Below are 16,501 nucleotides of genomic sequence, written 5' to 3'. Positions count from 1 at the left end.
GGCGGGGCCAGGCCTCGGCAGCGCGGGGCGGGCTCCGAGGACGCAGCTTGCCCGGCTCTTGCGGCAGCACTCCCTGACGCCCTGGTGGAGAGGCGTTGAGGGCAGCGCCGCGATAATAATAGCTCGTATTTATTGACCGCTTACACTGTGCCAGGCTCTGTGTTAAACCCTTTGCGCACATCTGTCCTCGAGTCAGCCCTGTGAAGTCGCCACTACTATTATCCTCATTTTTCAGAGGCAGATGCTGAGATTCAGAATGGTAAAAAGACTTGCGTGTAGTCGCAAGGTGGTGAAACCAGACTGGAACCAGATGTTTCCTGACACCCTATCCCTGCCGATGCTGAACAAAAAGCTGTGACACCAAGGCCTCGCAGATGTCAATAAATCGCTCCCCGGTAGAAATACATAAGAGGTAAGGAAGAATGGAGAATGTGGATGAAAAGTGTGAAGGAAGGAATGCTGGGTCCCGATATTTACTGCAGACTCCCTTGATAGTGGGATTATTTCCAGTGGTCAGATCAGTGGTCCAGAGGCCATCAAGGATCATGAGGGGAATGTTACCGTCCAGAAACCCTCTCATGCCTTATTCCTCTAAGGCAGAGGTTTTAATTTATCGTAGCTGCTGACTTTTGTGCAGCTGACTGGAGATGCCCTCAAGGTATCTAAAACTGAAGGTGTCCAAATTGGAATTCATTATTTTCATCCCCTTTATTGGCCTTCTAAGATTTTCACTGGAGTGAAAAAGAACCCTCCCTGACACACCCCAAGTGCATGCGCACACAGGACTGGATGCAGCTCCACTTCATCCATCCCAGTGAATGCCACCACCGTCTGCTGGCTTGCCCAAGCAGAAGCCTCCGGATCATCTTCGACTACACTTTCATTTGACTTGACATGAATATAAATGTTTTAACTTTTTATTATGGAAATTTTTAAATACATACAAAAGGAGACAGCATGATATAATAAACCTTCATATACCTATCACTCAGTTTAAATAATTGTCAACACCTGGCCAAGAGTTTATTGTGATTTGACAAATATCTATGTTATATGAACCATGTACCAGGTCCCAAACTAGGCCCTAGGGATCCGAAGATGAATCAGATTTGACTGTAACCAAAACTGGAGAATATAACATCTGACCTTGGTCCTTGAAAGATGAGTAAGAATTACCCAGAAGAAGAAAGGTGTCCTCATTCATTCATTCTTTTGTTCTCTTTCAACAAATTATTATTGCGTGAGGCACTGTCCTTGGTGCTAAGCACACATAAAAAAGCAAGATTCAGCCCTTGCCCTCTTGAGGCTTAAATAACAGGGGAAAGACACATTAAACGTGATTAGTATCTTGAAGAAGTACAGGATGCTATGTGAGTGGACTAAATTTGGCCTGGGGAGATTTAGGAAAGCTTTCATAAGGAAGAGCCCTTATGTGAGGGGAATGGGGTGAAGGAGAGAGAGGGCAGCCAGAAGAGAAAATTATTCCAGGTCAAAGGAGAAGTACAAGAAGGCCAATATGGGTGACAGTGGAGAAGAATGGCATCAGATGAGCTGGAAAGGTGAATAGGTGCCAAATCAAGAAAGGCCTTCCTTGTATGTTATGCTAAGTGTCTTGGACTTTAAGGGCAATGGAAAAATCATCAAAGAGTTTGAGGCAGTGAAGTAGCATGTTTACCTTTGCATTTTAGAAGATCATTTCCAGCTGCTAAGTGGAGAATAGATAGGAAGTGAGCAAAATTGATAGAATAGGGACCAGTTAGGAAGCAATCGATGTAGTCTCAGTGGAAGATTATTATAATCATGGGAGTAAGGATGAAGAAAATTCAGGAGGTATAAATTAGCCATCAATTGATTGGCTGTGAAAATATGCAGGAAAGCATGACTTCCAGATTTCTGCTTGAGCAAATGAAAAAATCCAGACATAACAATGGTTTACAAACAACCCACCAAAACACTTGTCTTCCAAATCTCATTGGGCAGGATGGCTGCAATATCCAGGGAAATCTCTTCAGGTAACCAGAGGCAGACAGATAGGTTGGTGAGGATGGGGAGAGGAGTCTAATTAGCTAAAATGCAAAAAGGAAAATGTGCAGTTTACCTACAGGGCAGTTTGACCCACAAACAGTCTTCCTGAATCTTTGATCTCCTTCTGGGTCTGCAAGCCTCCTGATCAATGAGATGTCAATCTGTGCCCTTCATCTATCCTTTCTCTATTGTATCTATTTCCCCTTCTGATGCTCTTCATGGCCTAGGAGCAAACAATATCTATAAACCACCTCAGATGCTATGTTTAGTTATAACCAATGTTGGTCCCGCTGAGGCAGTGGTCTTTTAAAATTATTACTTTGGATCTATCAAGAAAAACTTCAATTAGAAGCAAATCCATTCAGAGTCACTTACCGAGAGCACTGGCTTTATGCATTAGTAGGCAATTGGCACTCAATTCACCTATATGGAAGAATAGAACTTACATATCTCTTAGCAGCAAAGACTCTTAATGGAGCAAAGGCAGCCTTTTCTACCACCACATGTAAGTATTGCTTTGATATTATAATTTTTCTTATAGTTGATCCAATAAACCCTCTTTCTTCTGGATTGTTATCATTTGAAAAATCTATAAGGAGTAAAATCTTCCCACATATTATATAGAGTGGAATTCATAAATCAGATGATAGGTCTGTCAAGGACTTCCTCAACACCCTTCTTCAACAGGACTATTCTAATACATTCCCAGGAAGAGCATATAGAATAAGAAGAGAAAAGGACCGAGACCCGAATTCTGGGAATGCCAGTATATGGGTAGCCAGCAGAGGAAAAGAATGGCAGGAAGAAAACTGAGAAGAAACAGAGTAAGAGGAGAATCAGGAGAGAGTAAGGTCATGGAAGGAATCCAAGGGAGGAAAGATATTCAAGGAGGAAGAAGTGGTCAACAGCATCAGATGCAGCAAAGATTTCCAATAAGGTTAAGACAAAAAAGTATCCTTTGAATTTGGTGACACGGAGATGATGAACATCCATGCTGTGATCTGTATCAGCAGAAAATGGAGGCAGAAGACACAATGCAATGAGCTGAGTGAATGAAAATGAGGAAGAATAAGTAAGTGCAGACCCCCCTTTTGAGAAATTTGGAAGAGAGAATAGACAGCTGAAAAGTGATATGAAGTTAAAGATTCTGGTTTGTCTTTTTTTTTTTTTTTTAAGATGGTAGAGAATTGAACATGGCTATATACTACAAAAAGATAACAGTAGAGAAGATGAATTTGAAAGTAAAGAAAAAAAGAAGCTGAGATATGGAGCAAGATCCTGAAGGTGATGAGAGGAGGTAGGATCAAGGGCTCATGAGAAAAATGGAAAACCTTAACTTTATAGGCTAAAGAGATAGGGGTGAGGACAAGGGTGTAGATGGGGTAATTAATACATTGGGAGCAGGCAAGAGGTTGAGGTATTTCGTGCCCAGTGATATCAATATTTTCAGAGTCTTTAGCTGAGGAAGAGAAGGAGAGTTGCGTGGAGAACAAGAAAAACTTTACAAAATAAGTATTATCCTGTCATGAACATGTTGTCTCCCTTATTGTTACTATCTGCACAGCATCCATTCCTCCTTTTATTGGCAACAACACATCAATTTTCTTTGAGAGGCATCCCCTCACCACTCTCAGTCTATGTGGTTCAAATGGGAATCTTCTGAGCCCCACAGTCCACTTCAGTATTGGGCTCCTGGACCATGATCAGATCAAAGTGATCAATTCAGAGGTGGGCACATGACTAAATGTGAGCCAGTGAAAATCAAGTCCAGGAATTTTCCTGCAACTATTTGGCAAGAGCTGATGGTGGAATATAAGCCTGGTGGGTATCTTGCCACCATGAAGGATGAGCCTGCTTGAGAATGAAACAGCTAAAGGATGGAGAGAGGCAAATACCTGATAACATTACTTTAACACCTGTATTTACCTCTGCCTGAAGTCACATGAGTCAATAAATTTCCTTTTTGTATATACCACTTCAAATTGGATTTTATCACTCGCACCCAAGAGTTATGACGAATCCATGTGGCAGGTATTGCTTGTTGGTGCTCGTCCCTATATCTGCTCTTCCGTACTCTCCCCTCTACTCAAAGGGCTAGAAATCTGAAAATCACACTTCTCAGATTCTTTTGTTGCTTTGTTGCAGTTAGGCTCTACCAATGGGGACCTTCATATGAGGAAGATAGGAAGAAGCAAGAAATCCTTCTACTTTTGGCAGTTCCACTGGCAACATCAACTTCTGATGTTGCAGAAGTAGAGGAAGTCCCAGCACCATCAGCAATACAAGCTCATGCCATATCAGCAGATAGTGCAAATTGTGGAATCCAGCTCCTTGATCTTTGAGTCAAACCATTTCTCCCTTTTGCTCCTCTAAACCAATATTAGGAGTAGTTTCCTGGTCTCTGGGTAGTCCTGTTTTTCCTCTTAATGCTTCTCCAGACCTCCCCCACAACGTTGTAACAAATTCTTCCTAATAAATACTTCCCTACTTGGAATATCTGGTGATTTCTGTATCCTTACTGAGCAGTGACTGATGCTATTTTTTATACATACGTGATACACAGAGACACACACCACACACAAGACTCAGAGGCAGTTCCTCAAACCTACAGAGTTAGTAAGTGGCCTAGCTGGGATTGGAATTCAGACATATCTGACTCTAAAATTCTCACTCTGTCTCTGACCTGAAGTTGGTTTTTGTTGTTCTTTCCTATGGCTAGATTAAATAGAAGTTAAAGAGGACAGAGAAATAAAAGTATTATTAAGAAAATTGTCCAGACGATCAACTTTGATGTTCAATTTGGGTGAGAAAAACAATAACTTTTAGGGAATGGAGGACTGGAAGATAATAAAGGTATCAAATATCTCTATATATAAAGTCAAAGAGTGGGAAACAGAGTGAGGTGGTGAGGAAGGCAGAAGGATGAGGATAAGAGGTTGTGGTCACGAATGGGATGTTGGAATTTAAAGAATTTCTTCACAGATGGAACAATTGTGAATGATGGCTGGGGTCAGAATTGGGCCATAGTAATTGGGTGGCTGAAGTGGGCACTTCAGCAGTTGAGAGGACAGTCAGATGGTTGGTAAATGGTGGCCTTAAGAATGATATGGCTCGCCTGCATGATGCCAGAGAAAGAGACATTTAACTTGCATGGAAAGAGGAAGAGAAATGGTACAGATGTGTGTGGAGTCATGCCAGTGCTGACACTGCTTCCCATCATTGGGCCAGCTACAGGAAAGGAGGGGCCCTGTACCTGTCCCAATGGATGGGAAGCAGTGTCAGCATTGGGTCTGAGCCCGGTCTCAACTAAAGCTAGAGCTAAAGAGATAGAAAAGCATGTTAACCGTGGAGTGTTTAAAGAATACAGAGAAGCTTATTAACCATGGAGTGTGAATTCGAGAGGGCACCATGAAAAGTTTTGGAAGAAGAGACACAATGATGAAGAGGGAAAGAGGTCATGGAGAAGTTTGGAGGTGAGATTTCTCACTCTTCCTTGCCCTCCTATCTAATTCATCAGCGAGTCCTACAGACTATGTCCTCTAAATATTTTTTATTCTGCCCACTTCTCTTCATCTCCATTGCCACCCAGTGTCTAGGCCTCCATGATTCACCACCTGGACTACAGCACCAATCTCCTCAGTGGTCTCTTCACATCCTCTGTAGTCTCCTTTCACCCAATATCCACTTTGCAAAAATAAGGAACCTTTCTAAAATATAAATCTCATCACCTCACTCCCTTGTCTAAAATCCTTCAGTAGGTTTTCATTGCCCCCAAAGATGGACAAAATCCATGCTTTCTAGACCCCCATGAGCCCCTGCCTCCTTTTCCAGCCTCAGCTCCCACCAGCCCGTCGCTCAGCCCTGCTGAGTAGCTGTGATTCCCACTCCTGTCTATCTCGTCTCCCCTGGCTTTTCTTTGCTTGTGTTGCCTCCTCTGCCTATAATGCTTCCTGGCATGGTAGTGCATAGTAGGCATTAAATGTATATTTGCTAAAGGAATTACATACATTCTACTCATCTTTTAAAATTCAGCTTAAGTGTTATGTCATGTATGAGGCCTTTTCTAACCCACTCTCCATCCCAAGTATTGCTGGCTCCACTTTCCTTTGTATATATAGTCTTCCGTCTTAATATCTAGTTCACTTTATTGCATTTATCTGATTTCTTGCCTGTGTTCTCCTCCTGACTATGATAGAGCAGCAGATTTTTGAAGGCAGTCACTGTCCAGTTGTTACTCCATGGCCTGAAACGCTGCTCTGCTTATTGGGGTGCGGGAGGGGGGTGCTAAGTTAGTAGATGAAAGAAGCATTAATTGGACCTTTTCTAGGAGTTCCTTGGGAACAAGCTAGAGACTTCCTTGTAACAGAGCAGGTGGGAGAAGAGAAGAAAGGAGACTTAACTGCTCTACCTTGAGAGGAGGAAATTAACCTTGAGTACCAGAGTTGCTGGATAACTGTTTAGACACCTCTAGACTCCCTGGCGTGATGCAGCAGTGGCTCCAGATGTAGCACATGGAGTGAATAAGGCCCGGACCTGAGACTCTGGTCTTGTCCAGGGACAGCCAACCCCATGAGGAGAACCATCCAGATACCATCAGGGATGAAAGGGAAAGCTCAAGATACTTCTTGGGAATGGACCCGACAGTCCTGGTGCCTGGTCACTAATCTCTGCTCCCAGCACTGGCCAACCTCAAATCCTGAGTGGAACCTCATCTAGAAGATCCAGATTTAGCCCCGCCCTCTACTCACCCCCTTGCCATCGAGGGTGGTGAAGGGACCTTAGGTAATTCTCAACCAGAGAAGCCTGGTGCCTGTCAGGAGTCACTCTATGAATTAGCCTCCCAGTGCAAAGCCCCATGTGGCCATGGAGCTTGTCAGTTTGCCATTCTACTCATCAAAGCCTCACAAAGCAGGAGGCCACCAGGTCCGGAGGGGCTGACCCTAAACCAGATGAGGCCAAGGGCCAGAGTGTGGGTCTAATTCCAGGGCCCCTTCTTGAGAGAATCCAAGGGATGGGTTTGAGTCCATATTCATTGTCACTGGGAGGTGGGCAGTATTATACCCATTTTATGGAAGAGGTCATCATTGAGGCTAGGATGCGGAAGCTCAGAGTGAGGGCTCTCTGCTAGAGTCTGAGACTATTTCTTGAGTCTAAAACAAACCACCCTCTAACTTCTGCTGGTTTGAAAAGGTAGAAGAGGAAAAGGGTCTCACCTGAGACCCAGTTCCCTATAGTCCAGGCCCACTCTTCCATCAAAAGGTTGTCAAGTTTGGAGCCTAAAGCCTTAGTTCGTTTATGACCAGAAAAGAACCAACCACTGAAGCCTCCGCCAGGACATCATACCATCTAGGCCCACATTCACGGGCTCGGATGGTGCACATACCCAGAGGACTGAACGGTAGCCAGCATGACCCCCCAGGAGAAGTGTTCTGTAAATGTTTCATGGTGCCAAGTCTCTGAATCATTCCTTCTCCCTCTCCTCAGCTTGCCTTTGACACACAAGTGATATCTGTTTCCTCACCTTAACTTCATTACACTTGTTATGCCTAACTCATGGTAACCAAAGCCTTGTCTTCTAGTGTGGTGCTGCCTGAACTACCTGGAATCACAATGTGAAGGCTCCCGTGATCCTCAAATGGTAGCTCTGAGCCAATCTACTTGGCATATGCGTAGCTGACCCTGGCCCTATTTTCCTGATGCCTTGGAGCCAAGCTGTGGTCAATTATTAGCATGCTGGGTCAGAGTCCCTCTCTGCCTCTTCCTTGCTATATAAACACAGCAGTTCCTCTTCCTTTTTGGTCTTCCATTTTCTTCTGTGTATAGATAGTCTAGAAGAGGCCAATTTAGGATCTAGATTGAGAATCACCTGGGCAGTAATAAAAAGGAGTTAGCCACATAAAGCACTGGATGAAAAACATTTTAAGGAGAGTGGACAGCAAATACTCTGAGGAATCAGGAAAGGAGGCCATTGTGACTGGGCTGGAGCATAGTGAAGGAGATGGTGAGTGGCTCGAGAAGAGGTTGCAACCTCATTTAACCTAGAGAGCCTCAAAAGAAATGTTACTAGCTTCTCAATTCAAAGAAAGAAGTGAGACTGATCCACAATCAGGGCCCCTTGGTTCAAGTTATGAAGCCCTCTGGCTTTATTGTAAGGAAAATGAGGAGAAGGAGCTGGGCCAGACTCACATCAGGAGCCCTGTCAGTGACTGCAGCCAAGGAGGCTGTTCATCCTCTGGGCTTGTGGAAGAGCCTTGGCTGCACTTAGTTTCTCTACATCACTGTAGCAGTACAAATTGGGGCCACTGACGAGATACAAGCCAAGACCATTGGCTGAACATGAGTTGGGGCCGAGGGACTTCTCCGTGCACAGGGCCCCATCAACCTTCTCATGGGGCCAAGGAAGCTCTGTCCATATGGCTTGAGCTCCTAATTTCAGGTCCAGCCACCACAGCCGCCGTCCTAGGAAAAAGACACCAGACTTAACATGGCTTCCACATCATGGGATCCCGACCTAGCTCTTCTCATGCTCTGATGGGGATCTATGCTATGGAGAAGCAGCAGAACAAGCCGCCCCTTAGCCGCCCCTTAGCCGCCCAGTTGCCCCTCACCTGCCATGATGTGGAGTCGAGAAGACCCGGGACAGATAAAGGCTGCATCCACAGCCTCAAGGCTTATCCCCTGAGGGCTCCCAAATTCTTTCTCTAGCTGCTTTGGATAACCATTCACTAGGGTGTAGCCTCCCTTTGTTAGGAAGATGTATACCTGGGTGCCCTAGAGGACAAAAGATGTTAATCAGCATAGAGTTGGATATTCTCCCAGTCTCCACCTCAAGCCTCACTCCCAACACATACCTGGACCAAATAGAGTTTATCATCCCAAGAAAAGGCAGCATCCACTGTTGAAGGACCCTTGGGCCACTGCTGGACAATGGACCAGCTATGCCACCCATCCCGGCTGGTGTCCAGACGCCAGTAGTAGGACCCTGTGGGATACCAGAGACACTGAGTCTTGAGAAGGAGAGAACGCATCCAGAGGCCAAGAGAGAAGAGGCCACATGAGAGGGAGTAGAGAAGAACTTGATCAGCAGAGTTGGGCATTTTGACCTGATTGGAACTGAAGTCAGAAGGGGCCTGACAGAAGGGCAATAATGGAGAACAGTGGCCAAGATGCCTGGTAAGGCCAATGTCATGGGGTTTGGTGGGGGCTCTCTACACATCTCAGATGTCCATGAACAGAGATGCTATAGAAAATGAGAGATTGTGACCAGAATTTAAAAGGGCAGCACTGCAGCAAGATTCCACTGGTGTTCTCACTCTGGCTGTGTTCTCTCGCCCCTAAAATGGATAGGAAAGTGAGGGAGTAGCCAGACCAGTACACTAATTTTCTTCTCTCCTTTTCATAATAACTTACTAAAGGAACTGTCCTAAGCTCCCACTTACCTTTTCTTCTTCAACCCACTGTACTTACACTTCTGTTTCCCTCCTCCATTGAAACTGTTCTTTTCAAGGTCACCAGTATCCTCCAACTTGCCAAATATAATGGTCCATTCTTTGCCTTCCTTAGTCTACCTCTCAGCAGCACTTGACTACTCACAACTCCCTTCTTTAACATTTTTTTCGCATCTTGGCTCCTGTGATAAAAGACTCTTCTTATCTTTTTGACTATTTGTCTCTTCAGCCTGATGTCTAATATTGAATCTACTAGTTTGAACCTTTTCTCTATTTACACTCACTCTCTTGGTGATTTCACACAATCCAGGGCTTTAAATACCATCTATATGCTGATGACTTTCAATCCGTTCTCTTCAGCTGATGGCCCTCTCCTTTGAGTGTCAGGCTCAAAGTCAACTGCCTATCTGACATGTCCATTTGAGGCCACTAAGCACCAAAAACTTAACGTGTCTGAACTGATTGCTGCCCCCACCAAACACACACACACACACACACACACACACACACACACACACACACACACACACATTTACTCTTTTCTTAGTCTTTCCCAATTCTGGAAAAAGGAGCTACCAGTCACCTAGTTGCCTAGTCCCATAAAACCAAGTCATTCTTGAGATCTCTCTTTTCCCTTCCCTACTCCCACCAGTATCCAATCCTCCGTTGGATAATGCTGCCAGCTCAACCTCCTAAATATGTCATGATGACTCCTCATCACCTCTGCTACTATTATCATAGTCCAAGCTGTCAGTACCTCTGATGCATAAACAACTAGCTGGATTCGTTGCTTACACAATTGTTCCACAAGAAGCCAGGATGATCTTTAAAAAAAAATAAGTCAGAACATATCACAGCTCTACTCAAGAACCCTTCTGGCTTCCTTTTATGGTTGAAAAATCCTTACCAGGCCTACATAAACTATCTCTTCTCAAGCCACTCACCAGCTCCTTCACTATGCTCCAGCCCAGTCACAATGGCCTCCTTTCCTGATTCTTCAGAGTATTTGCTGTCCACCTTCCCAAAAATGTTTTTCATCCAGCGCTTTATGTGGCTAACTCCTTTTCATTACTGAAATCTCAGCTCAAAATTCATCTCGTCAAAGAAGAGGCACCTTCTCACCTCTATTGCTTTATCCTGTCTTATGTTTTCACAGCTTTTTTTTTGACACAACATTTTTAATTTTATATTTTAAAACATCAATGACTTTTAAATTCATTTATACTAGCTCCAAATGGTACTTGAGAATAAGAAATATTCTGATGTTCCCAGAATACTTCATAGCTATTAATTCTACCTGAAAGTATTCTCTTTCCATCTTTTTCTTTATTATTGTCCTGTCCTCCTCTAGCAAGCTCTCTGAGGGCAGGTGTCTTGACTGCCATATTGACTACTGTATCTCAGTGCCTAGAACAATGCCTAGTACCTATCAAGCACTGGGTAAATGTTTGTTGAATAAATAGCTGATATTCCTGCAGCAGCCACAAGTTATCTTTATAGCTGTTTACTGGGCATATCGTGGTACCTATATATCCACCTGCCCCTCCTGCTGAAACTACCCAGAGCTCTTATTTTGAGAACCAGAGCTATACTGCTCTTTGTGCAAAGGAAATAAGTGATGAGCTCCTGATCCATCAATAGCCAGTGCGTAGGCTGACCAGCGACCACTTTAATGTGGTGGAATAAAAATATGGGCTGGGCCAGTCAGATTCCCTCTCTGGAAATCTAAGTAGGAAAAAGAGAGCAGCCGAGGCCGTTTTCATTTGGATCTGAGGCTGAAAGATCATGAATAGAGAAAGGTGGAGAGAACATAGTGGTCCCTGTGCAAGCCAAAGTTGTGGGAAAGAAGAAAGAATGGATAGGAAGCTGTGAAGTAGAGAAAAGAGAAAGACTTATCAGAGAGAGGAGGGAACCAGATCTATGCTGAGTGTCTGGGTCGCACTGGTGTTTTCACCAAGATAGTGAGTTCTCACCTCAGCTGCGTATTTTTAACATAATGTTGTTCTCGCCATGTCTAGGTGCTCTCTTGACGACTATGGAACATACCTAATACTTTTGAGTCAGAAGTTCAGCTGCATTCTATTCACAGCTACTTGGCCTTGAGGTGTTATGATCTTTCCATTGCTGTGTGTTCTCTCTGTGTCTCTGTGTGGTCCCCCATGACCCTGTTGTCTCTCTCGCTCGCTCGCTCGCGCTCTCTCTCTCTCTCTCTTCTATCTCTATCTCTTTGTCTGTGTGTCCCAATGGTCCCATGTTCTCTTGATGCTTAATGGTTCTTACTATGACATACATTCTCAGTATAGACCTGTATTTTCACTGCAGGTATGTGTTTCATCACATTTATATGTTCTTATTACAGCATGCATTACTGTTGTGGGGATAGGCTCTCCTTGTGACTGTGTATTTTTTCATTATAGCTTGGTAGTCATATCTGATCAGATTTGTCCAGGGGTCACCTCTGTTTTACATTTGTATCTGGTCATACATATGTCTTAGGCTGAGTGTAATGTGGTTGCCCTCTCTTTCTTTCTTTTGAAGCTGTTCTCCAATGTGATCGACACTTATCACTACTTGCCTGACTAACCCGAGCATCTTGAGGTATCATTAGATGGCTTTTACTAATTAATGCCACAAGTCTTGAGAGAGGTGTCTCCACTGGTCACTGAGAGAAGAAACCTCCTCAGGCTAGTGAAGCTATCTCCTAAAGGTCTAAGAGACTCAACACTTCTCGACTGATTCTCAGCACTGGGAACACCTCATACCGAGGTAATGCTATTCCCAGAGGCCTGGACATAGGAACCAGGCACTTAGAAAAAGATGGAGCTCCTGAGGATAAGCTTGGAGGGGCGGGGTGCGGGGGGCAGGTTGCAGAGGACCAAGCAAGACAGGCAAGAGCAAAGGTAATATGAGGAGTCATAGGGACCCAGAGAGGTCTAGAAAGGGCACAAATCTGGGAGGTGATGGTACTGGGAGGCAGAAGTTAAAGGCCTGGAAAATAAGAGACAAGGTCGTACAATATGCATCAGAGGAGATGAGGGGTAAAAAAATGGCATGGGAGCTGAGGGACAAAATAAGGGACACAGTGATGAAAACGAAGAAAATGCATCAGAGATGGGAGACATGTGAAAGAGATGAGAAGTATGGGGAGCAGAGACAGGGTATTTGGGGGTATCTCTTACCACTGAAGGCATAGGTAGCACCATGGTTGTCAGACAGCAGTGCAGACAAGACTAGATCTGGGCTACAGCGCCCATATCCAGGAACGTGCTGGGTACCATTCCCATGGCCAGTCCTATTCCTGTGTCCATGGCCTACGGGGAAAAATAGGCAAGGGGGAACACAGACGGAGGCCAGCGGTCAGAATGAAGTCTGAGGTGGGAGAGATGGCTGGAGTTAGTGGGGTGTAGGCTTCTCCCATATGAGGACAACTGGGAAGAGTCAAAATGGAAATGGGGTTAAGGCAAGGGCCAAGGGTTATACCACAGAGTTAAGGTGGGAGCTGGGGTCTGCAAACTCAGGGAAGGGAGATGGATTCCAGTGAGTCCCAGGGGCTGGGGCTTTCTCACCTCTGCCAGGGCAGGGTAGGAAGTAGTCTCGAATGTCCAGAGGGTACCTAGGAAGCACCTCTCCCGTGACTGGGTTGAAGCGCAGGAACTGGTTACCACGGAAACAGTAGTAGCGGCTGAGCCATTGGATGGCAGAGGAGCAGTTCCTAACAGCCGGCCAGAAGCGCTCCTTTTTGGTTCTTGTAGCCAAGTCCCAGAACCACGTGCGGTTACCTTCGTTCAGTCAATCAACAAGCATTTGGTGAGGCCAGCATGTCCCCTCCCTTCTGCTTGCACTGGGCCCCAAGTTGGGCCAAATAATGGTCCACATGGAGCTCACAGCCCAGCAGGGAAATAGTTGAAGAGAGTAATCATACAATAAAATTCAGCAGCAAAGTACACATGATCAGCTCAGCAAGGGCAGTGGGGAGAGTCAGGGAAAACTTCCCAGAGAAAGTGATATTTAAACTAAAATCTGAAGCAGGAGTTACAAGGTAGGCAAGAAAGGAAGATTCAGGAAGTAGTCTCGAATGTCCAGAGGGTACCTAGGAAGCACCTATCTGAAGGTAGGCACTTCAGATAGAGGAAAGTCTGAGGCATAAAGCAAATTGGATGTACAGGGAATAGCATAGAGTTTCTAGAGCTTCATATCCAAGGTAAGGGTATGAGAGTTGAAGCTGGAGGTCAGTAGGGACTTGGTCATGGGGAACCTTTTATATAAGACTAAGGAACATTGATTTGTCCTAAAGGTCATGGGGAACAATGAGGAACTTAGCAGAATGACGTCCAGTTATCTTCTCTAGGGTGACTTCTTCTCCTTCCCCTAGTTGACCCTTTAGACCCTAACTGGCTTATTTCATTCCTTCCTCAGGGAGCCATATAGTGGCTCCACCACCACCACCATTCCTACCGCTACCTGTATCACCACCAACCCTCCATTACTCCAGCCTCTCTCATTCTATCCTGGACTGACCTTGGAAGAAGAGAATGCCCTCCTCTTGGCATTCTCCACGGTGACATTCCACAGCAGCATCCAATGGGGATGGGATTCCAGGAAACTCATCTTGGAGCAACTTCGGATATCCTTTCTCTTTCTTCTCGTGAGGGTACACCCAGACTTTGTCCCCCTGCATAAAAAGCACTCTATATTTACCTATGCACCTCTGCATACTGCCATTCTACATTTACACATATCTTTGATATATTGCACTTACACAATATCCTCCTGCAGCTTCACACATTCTCAGTCCTTCTGTGGACAACAATGCACTGTCCCCTTGCACAAATACATATTCCTGGTTTATGAAAATCCTGTAATATTACTATAACACACACATCCAGCTATGTACAACAGGACACTCCCATGGCACACTTATCTGCAACACATCTATAAATAGTCATCCATTTATATATCATGCAGTCATCCATTCATTTATACATTCATTTGTTCATTCACTCATTCATTCATTCAAAAATAGCTATATATACCAGATAGAGTACTAGGGACAAAGGGATGACAAGACTGTCTCTGCCTTCAAGGATTTTGCTGTACAAATACAGAAAGGATGCTACCATCTTAGCCACACAAACACCAAGGTAGAAGCATGTGAAGTGCATTGGAAATATGAGAGGAATGCCTACGTCTTCCTGGATTCCTGGAAAGCTTTACAGGGAAGTATTTGGGCCAAGAATTGAAAAATGAGTAGAAATTTTCTAGGTTGTCAAGTGTGGAAAGAGTGTCTCCAGCAGAGGGAGCAGTATGTACAGAGCATGCTCAGAGAACGACATGTGGTCTCATGTAGCTGGCCCAGTGAACGTGGCAAGGGTGGGCAATAAACCTAAAAAGATAACCAAGAGCCAGAGCTCAGACCCATGTGCACCTGGCTTGCAGGAACCAGTACGTGGTGGTGCCATTTACTGAAATAGGAAACAGAAGATGAGGGTTGATTTGTGAGAAGGATACTAAGTTCAGTTTGTGCGATGCTAAATTTGAGGTGCTTATGGAACATCTAAGTTGAAGATATCTGCCAGGAAATTGGAAAGAGATGTCTGAAGCTCCAGGGAGTAATCCAGATCTGCTATCCACAACACAGAGAGTCCTCAGAGCCAGGGCAATGGTGAAGATCACCCAGGGAGGGTATATGGAAGGGCTGGGATGGGTCCCCAAGGGACATTCAAGGACCGGCCGAGGGTGAGAAGCCTGAGAAAGAGCCAGAAAAGGGGTAGGAGGGAAAATAAAGCTGGCGGTGAAGATCACCCCAACCTGACAGCGCCTTTGTCCAAGTTAGGAGAAGGCGTCCCTTCCTCTGAGTAGACACAGCCTGGGCCAGGGAATACAACCTGGTGAACACAGTAGGCCGGATTTGACCCTCCACTCACCCCATCGGCCAGGTGCCATTGTGTTGTGAACAATCCGGCCATCATGTGAAGAGGACCTAATGCTGAGTCGTGGAATCCAAGGGAAGAGATTGCCATGAAGGAAAGAATGTCCAATAGCACGAGGAATAGCAAAGAGGTCTGGACAAAGATTAGGGCTGAAGAATAGCCATTGGATGCTATGCCTGCCAGGCCCAATTAACATGATCCCTTAGCCTAAGCTTTTTCCAGAAAAGAAGACACAGGGAGAGAAAACCCGGAACCAGTCGCTAAGGGCTCCACACCAGGGCTAGTTTGGGGAGAGTCTCTTCTGTGGATTCCAGTACTTCCTGGCTCGGCCCTGATCTTGACCCAACAGTACCTTAATTAGGAAGACACTGTCATGACCAAGGCGGAATGCAGCATCCACTGAGCCAGTAAAATTCTTCCACCTCTCTGAGATCGACTTCCGGGCCCAATGGTGAATCTTCCACACGAACTCCCCTGGAAAACACACACTCACTGAGAGACCCGGAACAAATTTTTGGCCTACTAAGATAGTTACAAAAAAGCTGTAGGTGATACCTTCAGAAAATTCCTAAGATCTCCCACAGATGGATACACCCTTGGTAAAGGGGACCAGGTCTGAGGTCCCAAATGCCCTAACCTCAGCCACCTCCTACCTTTAAAAAACAGCATGGTCCCATTTTCATCCAAAGTGGTAGCATCAAAGTTCAAGCCATCTGAGCAGAATTCTGAAGTGGCAAAGTAAAAGAACAGTCATATTCTAAAATGCAAGACACAGCCAGAGAGATAAACACACTCAGGGAGTCAGGGACTCACGGAGCATATCTGGGTCCAGCTTGATCCTAGTCCCATCTTCAGCTCCATTCCCAGAGGCACTAGCCCTAGAGAGAAGACAGAGATGTCTGGGTCCACTGGGCCCAATCCCTCTTCCTTAGCTCCTGACCCCAGGTCTAAAAACTAGCCCTATCGCATTCTAGCCCAGACCCCAGTCCTTCTTCCCCAGTGCAGTTTTACTCACGGATGAACAGGCTTGGCAAGGGCCAGAGACCAGCACAGGCCCAACAACCCCAGCACAACTAGTGCTCCCAGTGCTCGAGCCAT

General features: G+C 45.2%; 1 protein-coding gene and 1 long non-coding RNA gene across 3 annotated transcripts; one reads left to right on the top strand and one right to left on the bottom strand.

The window, feature by feature from the left end:
- Positions 1-6: 6 nt before the first annotated feature.
- On the top strand, positions 7-4,519 carry LOC105309092. Of its 2 annotated transcripts, none has more exons than XR_897364.2 (4): positions 7-412; positions 2,735-3,097; positions 3,202-3,322; positions 4,171-4,519. It is a non-coding gene; the product is annotated as an uncharacterized LOC105309092 (long non-coding RNA). The 2 variants fall into 2 exon arrangements; XR_002778215.1 differs by having other exon boundaries at positions 2,713-3,097.
- A 3,705-nt stretch (positions 4,520-8,224) lies between these two features.
- HPX (hemopexin) lies at positions 8,225-16,501 on the bottom strand. Its single transcript, XM_011385180.1, has 10 exons — positions 16,419-16,501; positions 16,217-16,281; positions 16,057-16,128; positions 15,756-15,877; positions 13,992-14,145; positions 13,040-13,252; positions 12,653-12,784; positions 8,877-9,007; positions 8,634-8,796; positions 8,225-8,484 (listed from the first exon to the last, which is right to left on the bottom strand). Exons 1-10 carry the CDS (start codon positions 16,499-16,501, stop codon positions 8,225-8,227), a joined length of 1,395 nt encoding a protein of 464 aa, XP_011383482.1.

The sequence above is a fragment of the Pteropus vampyrus genome, unplaced genomic scaffold, assembly GCF_000151845.1.
Source record: "Pteropus vampyrus isolate Shadow unplaced genomic scaffold, Pvam_2.0 Scaffold671, whole genome shotgun sequence".
Taxonomy (NCBI): Eukaryota; Metazoa; Chordata; class Mammalia; order Chiroptera; family Pteropodidae; genus Pteropus; species Pteropus vampyrus.
The sequence above is the reverse complement of the archived record's forward strand: the minus strand, read 5'-3'. Positions and strand labels throughout refer to the sequence as shown.

Excerpts from the sequence above, each read along its gene's own strand:
- HPX (XM_011385180.1), bottom strand. The coding sequence starts at position 16,501 with ATGGCTCGAGCACTGGGAGCACTAGTTGTGCTGGGGTTGTTGGGCCTG. Across the intron at positions 16,282-16,418 it reads CTTGCCAAGCCTGTTCATCC|GGCTAGTGCCTCTGGGAATG; the intron begins GTGAGTAAAACT and ends TCTTCTCTCTAG. Across the intron at positions 14,146-15,755 it reads ACAGTGTCTTCCTAATTAAG|GGGGACAAAGTCTGGGTGTA; the intron begins GTACTGTTGGGT and ends CTTTTTATGCAG.